This window comes from Solanum pennellii, chromosome 2, assembly GCF_001406875.1.
Source record: "Solanum pennellii chromosome 2, SPENNV200".
Lineage (NCBI taxonomy): Eukaryota > Viridiplantae > Streptophyta > Magnoliopsida > Solanales > Solanaceae > Solanum > Solanum pennellii.
The window spans coordinates 48,903,959-48,929,614 of NC_028638.1; the positions used below are offsets into that span (position 1 = coordinate 48,903,959).

At 30.7% G+C, this 25,656-nt stretch overlaps 3 protein-coding genes across 3 annotated transcripts; 1 reads left to right on the top strand and 2 right to left on the bottom strand.

The window, feature by feature from the left end:
* Positions 1-801: 801 nt before the first annotated feature.
* On the top strand, positions 802-4,360 carry LOC107010512 (chromatin remodeling protein EBS-like). Its single transcript, XM_015209801.2, has 5 exons — positions 802-1,048; positions 2,186-2,528; positions 2,617-2,685; positions 2,769-2,895; positions 4,085-4,360. Exons 1-5 carry the CDS (start codon positions 979-981, stop codon positions 4,109-4,111), a joined length of 636 nt encoding a protein of 211 aa, XP_015065287.1. The 5' UTR covers positions 802-978; the 3' UTR covers positions 4,112-4,360.
* A 1,683-nt stretch (positions 4,361-6,043) lies between these two features.
* On the bottom strand, positions 6,044-9,464 carry LOC107011946 (plant UBX domain-containing protein 4). The gene is made up of 4 exons (XM_015211637.2): positions 9,138-9,464; positions 7,543-7,831; positions 7,023-7,118; positions 6,044-6,672 (listed from the first exon to the last, which is right to left on the bottom strand). The coding sequence occupies exons 1-4, from the start codon at positions 9,290-9,292 to the stop codon at positions 6,298-6,300; spliced, it is 915 nt and encodes a 304-aa protein (XP_015067123.1). The 5' UTR covers positions 9,293-9,464; the 3' UTR covers positions 6,044-6,297.
* A 4,313-nt stretch (positions 9,465-13,777) lies between these two features.
* On the bottom strand, positions 13,778-15,232 carry LOC107008705. The gene has a single exon (XM_015207843.2). It carries the CDS (start codon positions 15,036-15,038, stop codon positions 13,989-13,991), a length of 1,050 nt encoding a protein of 349 aa, XP_015063329.1. The 5' UTR covers positions 15,039-15,232; the 3' UTR covers positions 13,778-13,988.
* Between the last annotated feature and the right edge of the window lie 10,424 nt (positions 15,233-25,656).

Consider the following 25,656-nt stretch of genomic DNA (forward strand, 5'->3'; position numbering starts at 1 on the left):
CCTTCCTTTCAGAGGACATCTTATCATTTAGTTATTGTTTTAGTTTTCAGTTGTTAGGATGATAGGGGTTCTTGTCCCAACATTCCTCTTTATTTTAGAGGCTTCATACACAGATGGTAGTAGTTTTCTTAGTCTTTTCCTTTCACTTATAAATGACTAAGACATTGGGTTGCCATTGTGGATAATTACTTCTTTTAAAGATATTTCCTTAAGTTATATCTTATGTTTAAGTCTTCTGCTGAGTTAAGTAAGTCAGGTTAAGGGTTCGCTCAAGGCCAGCAATGGTCATTGGATTCCAGCCACGTCCAGGGTGTATGCTCGGGACGTGACACATCTAACTTGGCTTTAGGAATGCAGCCGATATTCCAGTAAACCTCTAATAGCGACATTGTTAATTGGGCACTTGACATGTCATTAGGCATAAGAAATGAACTCAACGTCTTGGAAAACCTCGAAACTGGACATCATTATTGAACAACTTATTAATCGGCATAAAACATATAGTTCAACAATTACACTACCTTTACTAATTTTACCTAATTCGTCTTCGAATCTAACGATCATAAATTTGTTGGAAATTTATCTTCGAGCATATCGACTCCAAATTTGTCCAACCAAACAAGCGTTAGTGCTAACATAACGTCCGTGAAATACGTGGCATTAGTTTGAAATTACTTTTTTAAAGTGGCGAATCAGCTTCTCCCGAACAACACGTTATATACATGTTTAGCTAGCCTTACCTCGCCGCGTCCGCCCCGAAAAAAAAATAAATAAGAAATCTAGGGTTTATAAAAGAAGAACCTTCATTTTCAGAGAAAGCAAATCAATGTCAAGGATCATCCAGAAGAATCAATGAAAATGCACCTGCATTTTCTTCTTCCCTTTTGAGTATACAATCTTTCCTCTTAAAGGTTATCTAAAAAAAATCCCCTTTTTAGACCTCACTGCTATAACAACAACTCTTGCTTCTCATTTCCAATGGCAAAGAGACCTGAAAAACGAAACTTGCCCCTTCACATCATTACAGGCACCACCAATGTGGTCAGAGGTATCTACATTTACATTTTCACTCACCCTTTTCACTGTTTCATTTACATTTTACTTTTTTTTCCTAAAATTTTTTGGTGTTCATATGTACCTTGACTGAATGTGCTGATATACTATAGGTTTGTAACTAGGTTGGGTAGGTGAGCTCGATTTGGAGCTTGTACCAGCTAAAATGAACGTGGGGTTTAGGATTTTTCATTTTTTTTTTGTTTTCTACTTTATTTGTTCTCTTAGGATTTCCTTGGGAGATTAAAGTGTTTGATGTAGGTTGTTTTGAAGCACAAAAATAGGGCTATTTTTGAGACGTGCATGTGAACAACACAGGGTATGTTGTTGTTGAGTGCTTATGTTGATTGAAAAATGTCCCATACCGCTGATTAATGAATTGAGTGTTCTGTTTATAAGTCCTAGACAATCACCTTTCATATGAGATAGTTTTTTGTTTATAAGTCCTGGGCAATCACCTTTCATATCAGCTAGTCTTATTAGCGTGAGTTAGGCCCATGACCTAATTTATCCGTATCAAATCAGTATCCATCTCACACCAAATGATGGGCCCCCAAATTGAATTTGCCCACTGGGGCTTTTCCTAATTTTATTGTTTAAAATTGTGGCTGCATTTGTTTTATGACCATTAGAGAGGCGACATTGTTGGTGACTGAATAAGAGTGTGCACTATTTGGATTAAACTGAATTTTAATTTGGATTGTTTTTTTTAGATTTTTGGTTTGATTTTAAATTTATAATTTACTTTGTTTGAACTTTTTATTTGGTTTGGGATTTAGAAAACTGAAAACCGAAAAATTAAATTTTATCTCTATACATATTGTATGTATATTTAGAATTAAGTTGGAGTTAACCACTTACATACCTTTTTAGTATTTTTCAATATGATTTATTTTATTTTCTTATGTTGATATATATACTTTGAAGTATTATTTTTTACGATATATTTGCAATTAAAAAAAATTCAAATATAACTTTGTTATGTTTCTATTTATTGACAAAACGAAATTTATTTTGTTTTGAATTGGTGTGGATGGTGGTAAAGATTGTATGGTATGTCCGTTTGGACAAGTAATATATGTGTTTGGGGTTGCATAACTGAATATGATTTTTCTTTTTATGACTTTTGAAGTTGGGGACTGTGTGTTGATGAGGCCATCAGAAAACGATAAGGCTCCGTATGTAGCACGGGTTGATAAAATTGAAGCTGATAAGAACAAGCATACTTTTGTACATGTTACATGGTATTACCGTCCAGAGGAGTCCATGGGAGGGCGGAGAGAGTTTCATGGATCAAAGGAGTTATTCTTGTCAGACCACCATGATGTTCAAAGTGCATACACTATAGAAGGAAAGTGCACAGTTCATACATTCAAGAACTATACCAAGCTTAAATGTGTTGGTCCTGATGATTACTACTCTCGATTTGAGTATAAAGTGGCAACTGGAGATTTTATTCCAGATCGTGTTGCAGTGTGAGTAGATGAAAAACTTTGTTTCCTCATTCATCGATCTTATTTCTCCTATATTACCCTTCTTTTTTCTTTTTTTTTGGCTATCAAGGTATTGCAAATGTGAGATGCCCTATAACCCTGATGATTTAATGGTACAATGTGAGCACTGCAAGGACTGGTAGTATACACAACATTTCATCTTTCTCATTAATCCAATTTCACTTTTAATATGCTTACGATTTGTTTCCCTGATCTTTCTAGGTATCACCCAGGCTGTGTGGGCTTGACTACTGAACAAACTAAACAACTAGCTGAATTTGTTTGTTCCGATTGCTCATCCTCTCTGAAGAAGTCTGTTAATACTCCAGTCCCTCTCTCCAGTGGCACGGTACTAACTGAGTTGGCTTGCTTTTTTAGCTGTTATTTATTGACTTGTAACATTTCAAAAGCTGAAGTTCATACTTCTCTACTTTAGTGATTATGAAAACTAGTCATTCAATTTATGTTAAAACATGACACCGTATCTGCACATCTTAATCCAAAATTTTAGAACAGCTACTGTGACTGCTTTATATAGCAACATTGTTTCTTTTTCTATACTTACTTGGTAGGTCATTAATGAGATGGCCTTGTTTGATTTGTCAAAAAACAAAAGGAAATGATTTACTTTTTAGTGAATTTCATTAATCAAACATCTGGTAGATTTATAGAAGTAGAGTAGCACCCAACATCTGTGCTGGTTGGTGGAGGTAGCCGTTATCCCCCTTGAATTAGTCAAGGTGTAAGCAAGCTAGCCCATACACCACAGTTATGATTTTTTTTAAAAAAAAAACATATATTAGGAGAAAAGGGGTGAAAGTTTTCAATGACAAAGTGCTCATAAAGTTAGTAATCCCTAGTAAACATTTGTTAGTATTATTATTCTTTGCAAAACAAATTCCTATATTATTAATCATTCACCGCATAATGATCCCTTCACTATTACTCGCTGCATAAAGATTCATGTATTATAATTCCCACATAACTAGTATGTGAACCAAACAACTCTTTAAAGCCTTAGCAAACCTTTGCCTTTTGCCCTGAAATAATATTTTTTAGGACACAAAGATGTGAGGTTTGTTGCTCTTTTTTCCTTCAACCTGTCATTCTTGAATAATTAACTAGTGGTTTTTAACATTTTGACCCCTACGTCCCCATTTGTAGCATTAGCTTGGATCTAACACTTGCTTTGCATAGAACCCTTACCTATGCTGCCACTGGTGCTCTGTTGTTAAGCAACAACTTCCCTTTGATTATGCTGCAATTTCATTCTGATTTGACCCTCACTTTTGTGGTTTGTTATTACAATTCTGTTCAACATCTATGTCGAATTTCTCCTCCTTGGCAGCACCTGATGTCCTTTCCTTGTCATATAGTCATGGGTTATGCTTTTTAATCTTTGAAAGTATTAGGCAAACTTGCTAAGTGAATTGAACATATGCAAGTCTTTGTAACATGCTCCATCTTTTCTGCTTATAGTTACGCTCTCTCACTCTCATTGGGGTGATATGCTTAAAAATTCTTTGATGATTTTCCAGGCTGTGCCAAAGCGCCAGAAGAGGTAAGCGGAGCTGTGGTAAAGATGGATGAAGATAGTTTTCATGATGCTCATCAGGATTATGTACAATGCACTGCACTGGAACTAATGCCAGTTCTTTTTCATATATTATCTTATGTCTGTTGTGTCCTGCTTTTGTCAGTAGCTCTTGTATGTACTAGTATAAGCAGATGTTGACAGTATTTTGGAATTTGAAACTCAACTAGCAAAACAGTCTTTTGGATTTTGAATCGCAATATTAGCGTAAATCTATTGACATGTTATCTTCTTCTCTGCTCCGAGTTTACACACTCTGGGCGGTATTATACACCAGCACTTGCTTAATTTTAGGATGCTGCACTTGGGGCATGGTATGGTATATACCGAATTACCATATATTACCGAAACTTTTAATGTTGTAGTTTCGGTATTATGGTAATTGGTATGGTGTATGATATCCATTTTTCTTTTGTATTTGATATGGTATTTGATATTTAGAGATAACATACCGAATACCGAAGCATATTTCGTTACATACATAACATATTTATTATTAAATATGCAACCTAGTTTTATTACCAACTAAATGTTTTGACAACTCTATTTTGAAATGTACTTGATTAACAGAAGGATGTCGTTTGAAATTTATTTGCATATATATATATATATATATATATATATATATATAGTGGTTGGCTCATCGAATACAACTAATGTATTTGTTTTGGATACCTTGAAAAGACGAAGAATATAGAAATGGTCATCTTTCAATAAGTATCCAATGTATTATTTTTCCGTTTCATTTTTACTTAATCACTCTATCAAATTACATGTATCCTTTTACTCGTTCAAATTTAGCAAATTAGAGAGTTTATCACTTCCTCCGTTACTATTTATATTGTGTCGTCCTTACTAAAAATAGATAACCCTAAATATTTATCATTTCACAAAATCAATGCATAAATGACATTATTTGTTCTATTATTTTACCCTTGAGAGTTACTTGTATGAATTTGAGCAACATAAGAAATCTAAATATTAATTNAAGTTCTATGGAATGACATGAGAATAGTGAAGAAGGGAAACTCTATCATCCTATAGCCTCTCGCTCATATATGTGTCGCGACTCACCACTGATGATCGAGACTCTACTACACGTGACGATACGAAACTTTGAAACCTAAGGACAAAACACAAAACCTTATGCTGTGATACCAAGTATGTTACGACTCGAGGGTATACCGTAGAAGTTATGGTATCCTCGAATCTTCACACGGCGTTATCGACCTCTCAGAGGTCTTAGACAAGCCCTTAGACATCTTTCATTGTATAATCGTAATAAAAATAGCAGAAAATTTAAAACATATATATATATATATATATATATATATATACATATATCTAAACGTGTAATGTTTTAGTACGATACAATTGAGATTTTTTGTTAATTGTCGAAATCATAATACTCTATTTATGAGTACATATTCGTTGAAGTTAATCAAATTATAGTTATTGATTTGTCATACCGCAGAATATCCCAAAATTTAATATATTGAACCATATCAAATTAAATTGATCTGGTACTAATATAATATTTTAAAAATTGAATTATCAAAATTTAGATATAGAAACTTTCAAATATTGTATCATAACATGTCTACCCCTAGTAGCACTGATGAACACAATACATAACCAGATGAAACTTTAATGTAATATGTCCAACTTTTATGTGTTGAAAAATCAGTATCAGGCAGTGTAATCCATGCAATAAAAGCTACTCTAGCATAATTTGAAAAGGTTAGGATACACCTAGAATACTCTTTAAATTTTTCTATAAATAGTTTCAAGGAAGGTCAAGTCATTTTGTTCAAACAAGTGCTCATAAGCATTTTTTTTACTAAACATACTTCACTGCAATTCAACAGTAATCATATTCTGTGATATCATAAGTCATGAATGCTCAAATCATACAAACCATTCTACTTCATTTCCACACAGCAGTTGTTCTTACAGGAAATGAAGAAAGTACCATATGACACATAATTAGGGGACAATACCCGTGCAACGTTGAGTTTAAGAAAAATTGAATTTTAAACAACACCTGCTGCTATCTTGGTACAGCTTTAGATTCACATAGATTAAAAATAATATCCAGTAGTAAATAGATCGAAACATCTGGAAATAATAAAACGAAAAGAGAGTTTTGGCAGCACATTAAAATTTTTGTATAACCACTGAATTTGCCAGTCCTGCTTGCTCAATCGTTTGGGTTGGGTCACTGAGCATTTTAGGAGGAAATCCAACAGTTTGTAGTTGATATGCCCTGGTGTCACTTGGCCTTGAAGCATCAATGAAGGCACGGATGTCGCCAACAGTTTGGTGGAAGTTGAAATGTGCAACCATGCGACTTCCATCTGCCAATCTAATTTGAAGCGAGGTCGAAGGCAATGATTCATCCAGAACACTTGTTGAAGCTGCTGGGACTCTGCTTGTGGGAGCAGAAGCAGATGGCTCAGAAGTTGCTTGAGTTGCGCTGCTTCCAAGTGTTCTTCCCACTCCCTGAAACGAAACTTGGCGTTTCTCTGGTTCCTGCAAGTGTGTTGCACATGTTTAGTGACATTAAAGTAATGAAGTCAATACCAGTGAAGAGATTCTGTCACAGGTTCCAAACTTCTGTTCAGAGGACAAAAAGTGATGCACATCTAGGGATACGGGATAGAAACAGAAGAATATCCAAATAGGTTTGTTCCCGTGTTCTTTCCCTAATCTTTCTTATATAACAGAGTAAAGATCCACAAAGAACGAAGGTACTATGGCCAATGTTGTATATGTGCACTCATTAGCTTGTTCCTCTTCCTTGTAATGTCCCATTTTCATATTTGGTGCATCAAAGGAGATGAAAAATGAAAAAAATGGTGGACTGAACACGCAATACTTACAGGACAGTTCTCATCCCTTCTTATGAGGTTGCAATGCACCTGGGACCTGGTATCTGCAGGAGCCAACTCTCTAGGACATTCAGACTTTGTGATACTCTGAAATGAAGAACCAGTAACCAAAAGTCATTCAAAATAGAAAATATTTATCACCAAATACACCATGAAAAAAACCAGCAAAAGATTTAGTAAAACAGAGTGATAATTTGAATATGAAATAGATGACCAACAAAACATGGGAGCTTAAGAACACGATCCTCAAATTAAAACTAGCTATGCTAACTGAGGGCATTTAAATCAAATGGGGAGCTTACAAAAGCCATCTGCATATGTCATGCCGCTAGACTCCCGATAATAGGAGGACAATAGAAATTGTAATGATATAAAGTGACAATTAACATTAGCAGGATATGAATTTGTAAATCTGAAAAATAGACCGACTACTGACTATCTAGCAGAATTGACCGACCCATGATGTTTGTTCCTAATCATGAATTTTAATTGAAGTGCTCACTACAGTTACCTCCAGAAAAGATGCATTTTCAGGATCATCCAGCCTTCGCAAAGGACCATCATTTACAGTGAAACCATTTCTCCAAAAGACAATATTGTGCACAATGGACTCGGGCGGTTGAGGAGCTGATGTTGGCACTGTCTCCCCTGCAAGTGTTCTTGCAGATCCAGTAAAGCTTGTTGAGCTTGAACTAGGGACGACACTTTCCAAAGGACCTTGTGTGGCACCCACTTGCCTAGCTCGGTCAAAGATGGAGTCCACATCATTATGCTTTGAAGGATCTTGAACAAGCATTCCACTACAAGCATAATCATAGCTATATTAGTGATACAGTTATACGTAATAGGCATGCTAGCCTCTCTATCTCCCCTTTAAAGTTCTATCTATCAAATCATCCATCCATGTGCAGAAAAAGAGCTAAAAGAATAGAAGGCAATTCATAGATTGTACAACTAAAATGAATTAAGTGTTAGAATCACGAGAAGCGACACATTCAGCAATAACACATCTGACTAGCACAAAATCTACCTTAGATTTTGGGATAAGAACAACATTAAAGCTGAATGGTTGAAAACAGCATACAACCACAAAATATAAGTGAAGTAACCAACAAATTGACATACATTTTGGGAAGGTTTTTATGAATGTCTAAATTTTGGAAAATGTCAATTGTCATATACCCAGTGATGTCCCATAGGGCCTGGGGAGGGTGGGTATACGGAGACCTTACCCCTACCTTTCGCCACCTTCTTCTTTTTCTATAATAAATTCTTAGCACCCCAACAGATCAAGCACTCCTATTAGCCACAACGACAACAACACCTAAATCTCAAGCTAGTTGACATTGGCGATAAGAATCATCAATATCCAATTTTTTCCATTTGAGCCTGAGGATTTATCTCCCCCACTCCCATCCCAAAACACACAAAAACCTCATCCGACACCCTACTTTCACCTCTGTATGATTTAGGAAACACCTTTTCTCAATAGAAACATGATCAAGAAAATCATCCTGAAAATATCAACAAAAGTTCACTAAAATTCTCTAAATCCACCAGCTCTGCACTAGCAACAAAAGAATCAGAATACCTGCAACTAAACATACGACCTTTTTATCCAATACGGTACCCTCTAACAAGAACAAACTCACAACTACAACAGAAAACCTCTAACAAGAACAAGCTCACAAACTAGAAAAGGAAAATGGTGAAAGGCCCTACCTTTTGCTGAGAATAACATAACAAATATACGATTCACATGGAACACGTCAGCTTAGCAAACTCTAACACATCATTCCGAATCAAAACGTGCAAACATGTAACAGTTTAGTATATGTTCAGCTCAACGCAACTACGGAGAGGTAACGAAACATCATTTGAATTTAAAAAAAGAAAACAATCTAATTATCATAAATCCCCTTCATGAATATAGAAGATTCATACATACTGCTCTCAGCTAAGTTTTCGATATTGGCACAGTTAGTTCATAGTTGATTGATTTATAGAATTGAGAATAAATGTGTAAAAGTCAACAGCTGATTAATCAATTGAGGAATAGAGAATGATGGCGAGAGGAATTAGGGTTTGAGCAATTGATAGAAGTACCTTTTCTCACCACCGGTGTAGTATTCTTGGGGACCATCGGAATCGCTGTCGGAATCGTGACCTGATGGACGGTTGAGATCGGAAAGTGTACGAATTCCACCGGCACGGCTACCGGAGGTTTGCCTGGAGGGTTTCTTGGTATCGCGTGAGGACATTGATTCTACTCTGTTGCTGCAACTTCGAGGATGAGGGGAATACGATTCGATTCAATGATTATACTAATCACCTAATTCTAGGGCTTTTATTTATTTTGTCTTGTTTGGGGGTGCCAATTTCAATATTGCGACATGCAATTTTTTTTTCTTTAATTACTTTATATTGGGTCGGTGTTGCTCCTCTGAATTATCTTTGAGGAAAAATATTCCATAAAACACAATATTATTTATTTTCTGAGGAAGATGTGATTACGAATAAATATATCTTATACATAGAGATCAAATTAAATGTAATTATTTTATATATATATATATATATATGAAAATCAATTACATTTAATGTATGTGATATTTTTTATCTAGTATATCTAATATAATTTCATTAATGTATATGTTATCAACACGGGAGGGGCGTAGCTATCCTTTGGCTACGGACACCTTTTATCAGAAAATTATATTGTATTGATAAGTAAAATAATAATTTAAATTGTTAAATAACATATTTTAGATATCCTTGAAAAATAATAATTTTTTCTAGCTTAGTGGTTTTAGTCGTTAAACTATTACTAAGTTCTTTGCAATTTGCAGTGTGCGGTTCGATTCTCGTTATTTGCCTTTGATTTTTTTCTTTTCATTAAAAATTTAAATAAAATTTAAAAGTAATTATTTAATTTAAAGTTAATAAGCAAATCCTATTTATTCCGTTATTTGACTTTGATTTTTTTCTTTTAATTAAAAATTTAAATAAAATTTAAAAATAGTTATTTAATCTAAAGTTAATAAGCAAATCCTATTTATTTGTTCTATAAATACTAAAAGTGAAAAAAAATACTTTATATATATTCTTTTTTAATATAAATCGTTTGATTCTATTCTTTATTTTTCATTTTTCGTTGTTGGTCATTAGAGGTTTATGAAAACTTGAAGCATAAAAGTGATTTCACTCTAAACTGAAATATCTCTCCTTTTCTTTGTTGTTTCACTTATTATCAGATAAACATAAACATTAAAGTTAAATATTTTGTAGTTTGATTTTAAAATTTTTGGTATATTTAAATTTTTAAAAATTAATCAGTAATATTATGTAGTTTGATTTACAAAATTTAAGCATACCCCGTCTTTAAATTATTTTTACGAGGTATGAGATTTTTGGACACCCATCATAAATTTTCTGACTACGTCATTGGTTATCAAATGCTTGATATATCCATCCATAAGTATTTGATATCAAGAATATATATCTTGTATCAAAATATGCATTGATACTTTTATCATTATATCAATGGATAAATATATGTATATCAAAATATGTTCTAATACAGAGTCCGGAGCTTAAAGGGTAAAACAAATTGATAAAAATTTCAAAAGAAAACATCAAAAAAATTTCTAACCAAAAGGGTAAAATCGCTACTGACGTAGCAATTTATTTTAACAACCCTTAACAGACAAACTTTTTTTTTAAAAAAAAATCGCTCCCCCTACAACGTTTTTACAATTTTTTAAAAAAAAAAGTTTAAAATCGCTGTTATGGCAGCGTTGTTAATAAAAATTCTTTTTTTAATTGGAAATTAATTTCTTTTTTCAAAAAATGGATAGAAAATCGCTTCCAATGCAGCGATTATATTGAGTTGGATTTCTTTTTTTTAAAAAATAAAGTCGCTACCTTGGCAGCCCTGTGAACTTTTTTTTTTTTTTAATTTATCAATACTTTTTTAATTTTTATTTTATTTTATAAATAGGCTGGAATATAAAAAGTATAATACGATTTAAAATAATAATTGGCTGGAATATTTATAAAATAAAATAAAAATTAAAAAGTATCAACAATTTTTTTAAAAAAATCACAAAAATCGCTGCCAAGGCAGCGATTTACAATTTCAAAAATGTTAAAATATTATTATAGAAAATCCTCTAACATCGCTGCCTTGGCAGCGATGTCTTATAAAAATAATTTATAATCCACTGAAATTGCTGCCTTCATCTTTTTTGTAAAAAAAAATTCCAAATTCACTAAAAATATTGTCAAGGCAGCGATTCCCAAAAAAAAATTCTACCAATTTTTTTTAAAAAATGAAATTAAGGAGCGATTTTCAATTTTTTTTTAAAAAAAAGAATTTTTATTAAAAAATAAAAACGTTGTCATAACAACGATTTTAAACTTTTTTAAAAAAAGAAAAATTTACAAAAACGCTGCTTGGGGGTGCGATTTAAAAAAAAACAATTGGACAAAATCGCTGATAGAGTAGCGATTTTCATCTGTTAACGGCGTTAAAATAAATCGTTATGTCAGTAGCGATTTTATCCTTTTGATTAAAAAATTTTAATGTAACCTTTTGAAATTTTTGTTAATTTTTTTTACCCTTTAGGCTTCGAATCCCTCTAATACACATCATTATTGAGAAGAAAGCCGAAAAAGAAGGAGGAGAGAAAGACGGATAAAGTAAGAAAAAGGGTGAGAGAGCATAAAGAGGAAAAGAGGGCGAGAAAGCACTGTATAGCTACATAGTCTTTAGGGTGTTCAATTGGACATTCTTTAATAAAAAAATTGTACTAAATTTACAAATAAAATAATATATAAAGTGTCTTGACACCCTTAACACAACAAAATTTTGTAGCCTAATAGTTTAAGGTGCCTTAAAAGAGACAAACTTTTAAGTATTTTTTAGTTCAAAACTCGCTAGCAATAGTATTAAGATTTTTTTTCAAAAAATTTTTTATGTATAATACATAGTTTAATTTTAAAATTTCTAATGTACTTATCATCCAAAAGTTACGGTGTACTCATGTATAATTTCTGATCATCTATCATGAAATTTAATGTAATTATTTTAAAGTATAAAAGAATGTACTAATAAATATAGTAAAATTATTTAGGGAAGATACTTTTTCCTTATTTTTATTGGGTCACTTTGTGCATAACACTTGATTCATTTTTATCTTAGAATGTTGTTTCATATGAAAGAAAAAAAAAATATAATTCTCAAAAATTTTAAACACTATTTCCTATTTATTCTTTAAATACAGTCAAAAAGGTAAAAAAGTCACTTATTTTTGCCAATAGATTTATTTTCCGCATATACAAGCGTTATCACATGTTTTTGCTAATACCTCTTGCCGTCGGCAACCAAATGCGTCTTTCGTAGATAATTTATCTTTTTGGTACATTTGACGAAGATTAAGACTTTGGTGGAATTGAAAGGGAAAGGATACCCAACAAAGGATTGACCTCATTTTCTTTTCTTTTTTTATGACAAGGAAAATTCACAGTCGCTATTTCTTTAGGTGCGCACAGGGTAAAATCTCGTTCCTATGCAATTAGCTCGAAAATCACATAGGAGAGGTAAGGCAAGCCTTGTGCGACGAGCTTAGCCCAGAAGACAAATCCCTTGTTTTCGCTGACAACGGATTTCGAACTTGAAACCTCGAAAGTCCCAAGCTCAAATCATAGGGCCACCCCGAACGGTTCTAATGTTATATATATTTATGAAATGTTTTAAGATTTGACATGGCTGAAAATATCATACACCAGCTCATCTAAAATGAACTCTTTAGAATGTTTAATAGCCCAGAGTATCTAGTTGGGCTTTGGTGGAGACAGAATTAATACTGTTTTATACCATTGCTCATGAACTCGTCGACTTATTCATCTCATTTCGCAGGCCTCCAACGGCAGTGTATTGAATTCAAAAACATTAATATTAAATTATGACTTCCCTTAGTAGTTACACAAATCTCCTTCTCCATGAAGACGATAAATATTTGCTAGAATACCAGTTGGTAGCGGACGCATGTTGTGAATTATCACTGCTTTTTTGTGACAATTTTATTATTTATGTACAAAATTTAGTATTTCATTGAAATACATTAATTGAGCACTCATTCTATATAGCTAAAAATAGTTGAGCTAGAAGCCACGATACGAAATTTATTCATCCGCCTCCGGTTGAAGTCTGTGTTGGAGATAGAAGGTTATTCCAATTGGATAAGGTCCACTAAAACAGAATGGACGCAGATATTTCATCTACCAAAATACAACTAGTTTCAGATAGAAGACATTATTGATTGAATGAAACGAATAAGCCAAAAATATGTGTGAAGACAGACGATAAAAATTGACAATATAATAACAAAAGCAACTTGATTATATGGATGTAACGTAACGAAAGAGGGAATGAAAGTAATGTCCAACGCCCCATGGGACCTTAACTGGTAAGTGAAAAGCATGGTGTAACGCCCACTGAGTCTCGATTTTTGCTACCCATAATTTATCCATGTCAAAATTTATAACCAAACCTTATCACCTTCTCCCATTTTGCGCCTCCCAATATCCCATACACACATTTCGCTCAATCGGTAACTATTTTTTCATGCTTAACTAGAAATCGTCAATATCTCTTTTTTAGTATCGGATGATAGAATTCATGTGACATAGTAAATTAACACAATGGAACTGTCAAAAATTGACAATTTATCAGAACAAGTAGATACTAAAGTAGGCAAAATTATACAAATTGAATAGCAATAGGGCAGTATGTTGACCAAACTGAGGGCCAAATATTACATTGCAAACGTCAAAAGTTAGGACTTTACATTACGAAAAAGTTACATAGGAGAATATATAGAATAGGATAATGATAGATACACTAACAAATAACTCAAAAAGTGTGTAATTACTTTGGATTTGCCACTATTTAATTTAATATACTTTTTTAGTAAATAGGCTTTTGATATTAAATAAGTTACTGCCACGTACCCCTTCACCGGTGACTGTGCTGCTACCATTCTGATCATCACCGACTCCGGTGGCGGCGGCGATATTGATGGCACTATTTTCATCACTTCTGCAACCTAACTGATTCCTGTAACCAATGCACATAGGGACATTCAAGTTTAAGACTCTAGTTTTAGGCCCACCTCCGGCCGCCGCTGACGACCATTTCCGGCGGACTTCAACGCCTTCTTTTTTAGTTACTACCTTTTTGGTGCTGCTTTCTTTCTGGGAGGCTTCTTTTCTGATTGCTTTTTCAGTAGTTTTGACGAGGTTATCGGAGCTCCGGGTACCGGATCCTGGGTTAATAGAGCTCCGTCGTACCTGCCAAACTGGGCTGCTCCGGCCCAAATGAACCCCACCACGACTGGGACTACTGGGCCATTTCCGTGACTTGGATTCACCGGCGGAGTTGCTCCGGGAACACGGAGCACTACTCACCTTTCGCGTCGGTAATCCGGATCCACCCGTAACCCGAGGCCTACTTCCTCCGTTTCCGGCGGATCTACTCCTCGAAAAGGGCCAAATGTTAATGTTCAACTCCGCCCCAGTCACCCCATTGCTTCCCCCAACAAGTTTTTTCTCTTTCTTCTTCTCCTTTTTCTTCTCTCTACAATTCTCCTCATTACTATCTTTCTTCTCAGTTTTCTTGAATATATCCTTCCATCGCTTCGAGGAGGTGAAAGAACCTCCTCCACCGGACGAGTTGACTATCGCAGCAGAAGGCTCAACCCCAGATTCAGTTTCGGGTCGACCCGACCCGGATGGTTCAGGCGAAATAACATTTGGTTCATTTTGAAGGAGGTCTAATGGGAGGAGGACGCCATGGGAGAAGAGTTCATCGGCAGAGAGCTGATTGGGTTGAGGAAAAGATGGGTTTCGGACCATCCAAAATTCGAATTCGGGTGAATGGATAGAGTCGGAGCTAATTGTGGTTGTTGGACTGTTAGATGATGTAAGCCTTTCAGGGTCTTCCATTCTTTGTTTTTGCAGAGAGAACAAAAAAAAATAACTCTTTTCTTTATATGCTGCTTTTAAGCTTTTCTTTCTCCTTTGTGTTCTTACGAGGAAAGAAAAAGAAGGAGAGAAAGAGAAAGACCCTACAAATACTAAATAGAGGGAGACATGAAATTTGTCAATAAGATTGGTTGAGTTTTTCCATGTGGGGGTAGGGTGGAAATTGGATGAGGGACTAACCGAAAAATGTTAAAAAAGAAAATACTAAATATTTTTCTTAAAATGGTGTCCTCATTTTTTCCTCCATAGTGCGCTATACAAATTTCATCAATCGATCAACTTAATTTGTTACTTTAAAACTTATGTAATGGATTAAATAAATGAGTTGTATTTATACATAATTTTTATCAATTTATTTTTACATGTTATTTTATTTTATTCCTATTTCATTATTTAGCTTGGGGGACTCGTGGGTGGTAGGGTGAGAAGTTGGATGAAGTCACACAAAAAGTTACTCCCACTCAGTTTTTCGAAAGTAAATTGAATTAATTTTCTACTGATTTGATTAAAAAAAGGTGGGAAAGAGGAATGGTTGCATGTGGTGATAATTTAATTAAATTATATTAATTTGATATTTTAAATAAAAAAAATAAATATTTAAAATTTATGTAAGAAGTATTATAAAGTGTAATTTTTTATATATTAATATAATAAAAAAATATATCTAAAATGTGAATTAAAATTCTTATAATTTAATTTTAAAATAATAACTATAACAATTAAAAATGAATAGAGAAAAAAAAAGAAAAAGAAAATCTTATCATTTTACCTTGAAAAATGACAAAGTTTTACCTAGGTATATGAGCATCTTGACAGGGATTGTTCTTTCTTAGAAGTGGTATATATAAATAAAAAATGTTTGTACCTTGCAGATTTACAATCGTTTAGTATAATTTATTTGTTTTAAAAAAGATTAGTTAATTTGACTTTGAAATAGAATTTTAGAAAAGAAAGAAATTTTTTAATTTTATAGTTCTAAATTAAAGTTATGTGGAAAGTATCAAAATTTTTGTGATTTTAAAATGTCATGTGAAAAGTTAAAGTTAAATTATTACCAAAAAAAAAAGAATTGTCTTTTTAAAATAAACTAAAAAGGAAATAGAATTATTTTTTTTAAAACGGAGGAAGTAATTTATATTTTTACATAACTCATACATAATAGGCCTTAAAATTATTCTCCTCTTAATTAAGGGGTTAATTATTATATCACCTAAAAATACTAATCATATATTTCCTAAAAAAAAATCTTATATTCCAAAAGTTTAGTTTTTAATCAAATTGCCTACAATTCAAATACAATGAATCTGTTATAGTTATTTCTTTGGTAACAATGTTATACTTTGTCTATCGTATGATAACTTTAGTAATAACTAATAAATTATTGATTAATGGGATGTAACATATACCATACATATAGTGTATTTGAGGAATATTAATATATAATACTATAAGAAAAGTGTGAATTATATGGAGATTTTCTTGGAGATTGATATGAAAATCTGCAAGCTAATAACTTTCCTGCGAATTTTTATACTAATCTTCATATAATTCACATCTTTTTTATAGTGCTATTTATTTCTTGAAAAGATGAATAAAATGTATACGAGAAAAAACACATTTCAGAAGATAAATATCACATTACTCTCGATCTCTCATTAGATTGTATATATACCGTAATAATTAATGTATTACTCATTAATAATACTAATATAAATTAGTTTAATCTTTATTGCATGAGATGTCAATTAGCTTAGTGGATTTTCAAACCCAACCGTATTTTTTGGTCAAAGTCTTGGATGTAGGACTATTTAGCTAGAGAGAAAATGAAATTTGACCTTGTACAAAGTCAAATTTATGTTTAGGGCACAATGGCCTATGAGATTGTCACATTAGCATGGTCAACATAATATATTTTTAAGGGATGCTACTATATATTATTTAGATATTAGTACATGATTTAGGACCTATTGCATGAACATCGCCGGAGAGGAAGCCAAGGGGAGTAACTTTTAAGTCTGTTATTGTAGCGCAAAATCGACTTTTCATGCTATGTTATGTTATTTATTTTTTATAAAGTGACTGCGTCATATTTTCTTAAGATTATACAATTATGATTATGTATTTAAAAATGGCTTCACATGCTGCCCAACACATCAGATTGTGACATTCAATACCAATAGCTATTAGCCAGTGGAAACATACGTAAGAATTCATGAAAATTGGAAAAGTGAACTGGTACACCCTTTTTTGCTGCCTTTGTATTAAGTTTCACCAAATACAGTGAATATTTTGTACTATCTGTGAGTTTCAAGGTAAATGCTAGTGGTAAATTACGAAGGGTAAAAACATCATTTTACAAAGTATTATTAGTTATTTTTCTCATATATAATTGATGAAATATATAATCAAAATATATATAGATGATATGGTAGACTATCGGCTAACAATTCAATTCATATTGTAGTGTGATTCGATTATATAACTAAACATATTAAAAAATGTTTTAATTTATCTATGTAACAGACATTTGAAAACATTTATAAATTTATATATCAAAATAAATTTAAAATTTATGAGCCACCGAATTACTTTATTTGAATGGTATGTGGGATGAGTACATTCCAAATTGCAGAGAGGAAATTCAAAGTTGCAATAATGTACTGTGATTATTTATTATTATAGTGAAGAAAATTAAGAAAAAGGATGAATGAACCGAAATCCATAACGATAAAGTGAAATCGATTGATGTCATGTCATTGTTTCATAAAAGGGAATTAATCATATTCTCGTGCTTTTCAACTGTTCAACTTTATTTTTTTACTTATTCCACTTTAACCTCTTTACCACGAAAGTTCAACTTATTTTACGTCTTGATGATGCAAAAATGCATTCGAAAATAATTATAATTAATAAGTTGTAAATTATGAACTAGATAACAAATTATCTCATATTTTTCTAAAGTAAATAATATATGATTTTAGAATGACAAAAATATAAAAATGGACGAAAGAAGTATGATCCATATATGAGGATATGAGAGAGCCGAGAGGGGCAGAGAAAAATAATTATAATTATTATTATTATAGTGCACTTTTTATTTTTACTTATTTTTTTATTTGTTCATTATATTAAAATATATTAATATTTTTATTTAGTTATTTTTAATCTATCAAATTAAAATTATATTTTATATTTTATTCTCAATATTAATTACTCATTCTGTAGGACATAAGCTACATATGTAAATTAATATAAACATTATAATAATATATCCATATACATGCTAATTATTATTTTTTGAGAAATATTTAAAATTTGAAATGAACAAGTAAATAAGTGAACTATTGGAGTAGTACTTAACTTAAAATATTTGTATTTAATGTCGATAGATAAAAGATTCCTCTTTTACTATATTTACTTTCCAAATTAATAAGAAAGAAAAATAAAAGGGGTGAAAATTGTTAGTTAGATGGAAAATCGATAGCGTTGACAAACCAGACTCATTATTGTGCTTTTTTAAAGTATAGAATAATTTCCAATCTCACATGTTCATTGCATTGCGATTTTGAGAATGCAAGTTGTAATTTTTTCATAACCGATACTATTATTAAAATTCAATTCAATTGAATTTGTATAATGAAGAATTTCATATTCAAAGTAACACACTCTTAAATAAAAGTGATTTTATACTTTAAAAGGCTTAAATATTTAAATTTGGATTTTTTTATTGAACATAAGATAATTATCTTTTTTCTCACCCATCCAAACCAAAAAAGAAAAAGAGAGAGAAAAGAGGAAGCAGCAGGAGCATATATGTCTACTTAGAACTAAAATTAATTACTACATTTGTACATTTTATAGTCCTATATATCAAACTTAAATGTGTTTTGATTCTTATTTTCTTGAAAAAAAAAAATTAATTAAGAGAGTACTCAAAGTTTTAATTTTTTTTAACTACATCTCAACCTTTTAGAGTCTCTTAATTCAATTAAATATAATAATGTTAAATAGTTACAAAATACGACCTCTGAAATATAATTGAAGGAATAACATTGAGTAAGATTCTGTTTCAAGCCAATTAAATTGATAAAATTAGTACATTAGTACCCCCAAATCCCCTCTAGAAGATGGACCTCAAGTTCTCACAAAGAAATTGTTTCATTTCTCTCTATTTTATTTATTTTTTTTACTTTAGTATCAATTAGTTCTAGTTATGAATAATAATAGTTATAGGTTAAACTATAATGATAACATAAAAAATATATATACAATAACAATGCACAATTTGAATTCTTTCAAGGGTTTATATATATTTTTGATGTTTTATTTATTGATAAAATTTGGTTCAACCCTTGTAATATCTTATTAAGATTGTTTGTGATAGAATATGATAGAATCGATAATTCATGTTTTGATGATAGACAAGAAGCGCAAATAATCAGTAGCAAATGTACGCAGCAAAAGAAGCCAAGCTCGAGTCCAAGATCGAGTAAAATGGGTCAGCCATGTAATCAAGAAAATAGAGTTATTTGTCAAAGCCAAAAATAATATATTAAAGGTATAAGTTGATACAAATAAGGAAAACCTTAAATATATTATTAAGGAAGGAAGTTGTATATAATAAGGATTGTACTTTAAAAGGGAATCCTTGTTCAACAATAACTTCCTTACCTTATCTGATAAGGAGTGTACAAGGCAAAAGAAACTCTATAAGAAGAGCACGATGCTAGAGAAGAATTCCACGACTTCACGCAGAGAACAAGGGAGAATTATTCATCAAATTGAAGTCTTCAAGGTTGATAGGATTACTACGTTTAAAACATTCTTGAGTGAGAAGGTTTTATCGTGTAGAACTATTTGTCTTGTTTTTGTTCTTAATTGTAATTTACAGTTTATTGTACAAAGGGTGGGTTTGGCTCTTTGTAGGGTTGAGTGTTAGTGAGAGTTGTAACAAAAGGTGGGTTTGACCTTTTGGAGAGATCGATTGGAGTCAATCGAGGGAGTAGTAGAGATAAGACTTTTTGATTATTGAGTTGTAATCACAAAATCTTATAGTTGAATTAATAAAACGAGGTTTTTCCTTCCTTGAGTGAGGAAGGTTTTTAATTCAATAAGTGTTTGTGTCTTTACTCTGTCTTTACTTAAAAGCAACTTACACGAACCTGGTTCGTGTTCTGGGGTAAGGTTTCTTCAGTTTGATTATCAGTTATTTGAAACATGCACTTTCAATATATTATTTCCCCATAAATATTCAGAAAATCGCCATTGATTATCAATTGTTCCAAGTTCCAACATTTAATCACTTTAGACTTGTACTGTTATTCAATATTTCCAACAGTAATATATTTTTAAAATAGAATAAATATATTATATTTCCTACTAAAAAGGATCAAAAACATGCATTCAATTAATTAAAGATCACACACGTATTTTGTCAAATATTACAAAAAATAACATCATAATTTTTTAATGAGTAAGATATAAAAAAAAATCTCTCTCTTTATAATGTATAATAAATAAAATGGAGGGAGAAATAAGGTATAAATACAGAAAATGCTAAATAAAAATGTCCAAAATATGACAGCTCCATGTGTATTTGGAATTAAAATCTTTTGGTCTGAGTAGGGACCAATTAATCTAAACAGCGATATGTTTAGTTAATGGTGTTTGTTTTTGTGGGCAAAAAATAATTGGACTCACATGTGCAAACGCCAAATAAATATATCATTTTATAATTAAAATTAAAATTCCATTTATTGTTTTTGACCCACAAACAGCCCCCAACTTGATAACAACATTATTGTTTTTTTTTCTTTTATTTCCTTTTATTAAATATATTTTGTTGCTTTGCTTTAAACTCTAACCCATCACATTCATGGTAATTCTTTTCCCTCAAGTTTCTATATTTTTAGGCTATTTTCTTTTTCTATTATTGATATGTTATAGAATGTTTAACATTGCACTTATTATTTAAAATATCTATCATCAAATATCGTAATAGAATGATAAATATTTTTTTTATTTTTAATCAAAGATTTTTAATTTAAAACTTAAGTATGAAACATTTATCCTTTAATATAAGAATTTAATGGTGTGAATTTGAATTAGTCGAATTTATTATAATGATCCAAAATGAATTTTCTATACAATTATTTACCAAAACTAACAAAGAAAAGAAAAGGGAATGATCAAATGAATAGTATGTCAATTTTCCAAATAAGTGTTCTTGTTAACACTATTAGATTAATTGATTGATATGGACTCATCCTAATAATTAGAAGAAATTTCAGCCTTACGAATTTTTTGTTACCTCTTTGTTGGATATTTATAGTTTAAGTCAAGAAATAACCAAGGTCCCTCCTCCTTTTTTTCTTTTGTTACCATCAGTTAGTTTGGTATTTGATGTGTGGTGCAACATAAATGTAACGTCTAATTAACATGATTAATTCAAAGATTGATCACACCATATCATGATATTATTAGATTTTTATCTATACCATACTGAACACCATAATTAATTTTATAGATTATTTAAGAACAAAATGTTAGTGTGACATTTTAATATTAATAAAAATATATCGTATGTCATATTATGTATCATGTTATGTTCATTGGTGGACGTTGCATTTTTGCTTTGTTACTCTCATCAATTACGGAAAAAAGTGATCGTCAGTTGTTATAACTTATGTAATCACGAACTCTTCATTTCACCAATTATCTATCTTTATCTCCTCTAACTTATATAACATTTGAACTATTCATCTGGCAAATTTATCATCCACTATCTTCCTATTCATCGCCTATAAATGGTGAGGTATATACTATAGAAAGAGTGGCAAAAAATATGAGTAGTAATATATTCTGTATCTTGAGTAAGTGGAAACAAAGAAAATACTCCAAAGTCCTCGACTGTTTTCACTATACAAATTAGAGAAAAATATTCATATGTTGAATAAGATGTTTTTTATATGGAGCTTTGGAGTCTTCAACTGAATCTAGATTTGCTTGAGTTGTATGACGTTATTGAGTTGTTGTATCCTGAAGGGGACAAGTCAAAAGTATGTTACTACTGGATCGATGTAGATTATACCGTCGTGATTTTGAATCTCCTTAAAGAGAGTGAGATATTCACGTCTCAGACTAGATATTTGTTTATTCATTTTCCTCAATTTATTGTGTTTATATATATTACACTAACGAAAAATTATAAAAACATGGTAGATACGGTAGAGATAGCACTAATTAAGTATAGATGGATGTATATTTTGAAGAGAGAGGGGAAAAAAATAGACAAACGAGAATATGACTCTGTGGTTCAATTTTATATGGCAATATTTTTGTGGCATAAAATATCTAAAAAGAAATTAATTCAATTTGATGTGTTACATTATTAGTAATACCAGAAGAAATTAGTACCATTAAGTACTTGAAAAGTTGGTTTAGTGGGAAACTATGACGAAAAGTCCGATTTTGATATTGTTTAATGGAAACTAAATTATTGCAAACATGTACTTTCATGTTTAAAGTAAGTAAATTATATTAATATGTTGATTTATACATATTTAAAACTAAAAGTGACCAATACGGGAATTGCACTATTAAAATATAATTAAGTTACAGATCGGACAAAAAATGGTACAAATTAAATGTGAATGTTACACTTTTGTATTATTGACTTTATACTATATGGTGGCCTCATCATGCAGGTAGTTGAGGCTCTTATAGCTAATAAAAATTGTTTAAAAAAATAATATATATTTGTATTTTTATAATTATTAAAGTTTCGAATAATTGATGAATCTTGAAAAAGTTATATAATGTGAATAAATTATATGCCGCACGAGACATCAGATGGGGATGGGATTTATGGGAGGCAATTCCTGCCAATTTTTTCCAGAAATAAATATGCAAATAATGCAATATAGGTCGTACACATCCCAAATTTCCAACTAGTATTTATTTATTTTTTTTTCTAAAAAAAATATTAAATTATATTTTTCATATTCATAAACTTTGTTTGATTCTGTGGTAAATACTTGGCAAAAGTGGGTACGACTTCGATTATTATAGACTGATTTCACCAATAGTTTGATAATTAAATTAAAATCACAGTTTATTTGTATTTTCTTTTCTTTAATATATAATTATATATTGTAGACTTTTACCAATGGAGCATCGTTCAATTGACGAATGGTAAATGATTTTAAGTTATGTTAGAAGAATGATTCAACTTAATAATCATTGTGTAAATTAAGTCAGATATTTAAGTAGAGAAAAATAGAGGATCGAATTTATTAAATCTTGAATTTCAAAAACGATAAGTCGTCCTAAGGATTGACCTAGACGAGTACATCTAGGTATGAGCTTAAAAACAAAAATATTGCATGATTTTAATTTGGTAAAAATTAAAAAATAATAATTTAAGAAGCGTACAAAGATTAATTCTACGTGGTTAACAATTTTAATTAGATGATTAAACCAACTTGAGAACACTAGAATGTCAAATTGAACTCGAACATGCAAATGTCAGTTAACAAAAGAAAATAAATGATTTTTGAAAGTTTATTTTTAAATATTTAATTTTTTTATTTAATTTTGATAATATTCTTCAAATATTTTTTGAGTTCTCGAAATTTTGTCAGAGTAGTTTTGACTTTTACATGGCCAAACATAATTTTAAATATTTCATTTTTTACGTTTCAAACTTCATCTTCAAAAATTATGATATGAGATAAAATTTATGTTTTAGTTATATTCTACATTAAAACAATTGATCTTTTTTTCTTGTTGAAATTTTTGCATAGCAGTAAAGGCATGGACAATTACTGATTACAACCCTCTACCAGAAAAAATATATTAATTGTGACAAAAATTAATACTGAGTGTCACATCCAAAAAAAACCTGTAAGAATTATATTATTGGACCCAAAAATCAGCTGCCATACATCCTAGTTTTGTAGGTGCAGCCTTCCTCCAGGTCTAATTTATTCAATGTTAATTTATTATTTATGATCTTCAACTTACATTAAATTTATGAAATAAAATTATATCATTAAGAATAAGATAAGAAATTTTAAACTAATTTATTCTAAAAATAAAAATATACTTGTATAATTCTTTATAGATAATGAGAAAATAACGCCTCATAGAATAGAACGAATGGAGTCACTCTCGGTCTTATTAAGTGGCTTTTGACGTATTTGATTGCTTGATCAAAATAACTTTATTTGTGAAAAATAAATTAAAATATATATAAATTATGTATATAAAATATAATATTTAGCTATATAATTTTTTTAATATTAATTTTTTTGTTAAATAGAGGGGTAGAACTAAACATATACATATATTGAAAACTCATAAATACGTACTTGTACACAATATTATTATAAAAGTGAGAAATATTGAAATCACTCATAAATTTAGCACAAATAATTTATTTTATCCCCAAATTGCTAGCATTCTTAACAAGTGATCTCAAACTCCGCTAAGAATAGCTCAAAATTTGACGAGAATTTAAGAGTGTATTGCATTGATGTTACATAATTGTGGTGTATTTAAGTTCAATTATTAAAGTAAAATAATTTTTTTAAAGACTATCAATAATTTAAAATAAAAGTAATAATTCTTCTGTTTGTACTATTAACTTGAGAATTAATATCACTATAGGAATCTATCAGTTTCAAAGATTTAACTTGAGAATTGATATCACTAAACGAATCTATCAATTTCAAATTTTGAATCTGCCTCTACTTACTTTCGAGTATAATTTTAAAGCTTTTAATCCCAGAAAAGTTTTAGCCATTGAATAGTTAGCTTGCTGTTCCAGGTTGTCCTAATTAACAGCGAATTTGTCTTCTCTTTTTTGTTTGTTGGAGGAGAACCATATCTTTCTTAAGCTGTTATGATTGTGATTCATACCCACCAATTATTAAAAATGTAATTACGTACTCAAATGGTTAGTAATTATTTTCTTCGTTTATTTTTATTTATGAAATAATAAATAAAATAATAATTTTATTATATCGTCTTCAAATATAATAAATTTAATATGTAGAAATTTATTAAAGGGTATGAAAGTCAAAGTGAGTAGAATCATAAATGTGAACGTAGACATCAATTACACAAGTTTATTTATTTCAAACAAAGTTCAACATATTCTGGAAGTACTTAGAAAAAGCACTACTATTAAAAATATGTAAAAACAGACATTGACCATCGTAGCTTTTGCTCCATTCGAAGAATGACTTCTTCAAATAAAATGATACGTCACATAATTAATTTACTTGGATTAGGAGAAAATGTTTTATTTATATTATATGCTTAGCGACTTGCTAATAGTTATAAGATGTAAGTTGATAAGATCACAAGTATAAATAATTTGTATGTTTAATTTAAAGTCTTCCAGGAGTTAGTATCAATATTCTTTTATCTTTGTTTTTTTTTCCACTCGATATTCAATATTCATATTGTAATTTGATTAATTTTAATTCACATATTATAGATTCTATTTTTGAGATAGTACTTTCAACAATATTTTTTTCTATATAAGCCTCGAATCAAATACTTCTAATTTAGG

Coding starts and splice junctions, on each gene's coding strand:
- LOC107010512 (XM_015209801.2), top strand. CDS start 979: ATGGCAAAGAGACCTGAAAAACGAAACTTGCCCCTTCACATCATTACA. Junction 2,686..2,768: donor TGTGAGCACTGCAAGGACTG/GTAGTATACACA, acceptor TGATCTTTCTAG/GTATCACCCAGGCTGTGTGG. Junction 2,896..4,084: donor TCCCTCTCTCCAGTGGCACG/GTACTAACTGAG, acceptor ATGATTTTCCAG/GCTGTGCCAAAGCGCCAGAA.
- LOC107011946 (XM_015211637.2), bottom strand. CDS start 9,292: ATGTCCTCACGCGATACCAAGAAACCCTCCAGGCAAACCTCCGGTAGC. Junction 7,832..9,137: donor TACACCGGTGGTGAGAAAAG/GTACTTCTATCA, acceptor TTATGCTTGTAG/TGGAATGCTTGTTCAAGATC. Junction 7,119..7,542: donor AAAATGCATCTTTTCTGGAG/GTAACTGTAGTG, acceptor TCTTCATTTCAG/AGTATCACAAAGTCTGAATG.
- LOC107008705 (XM_015207843.2), bottom strand. CDS start 15,038: ATGGAAGACCCTGAAAGGCTTACATCATCTAACAGTCCAACAACCACA.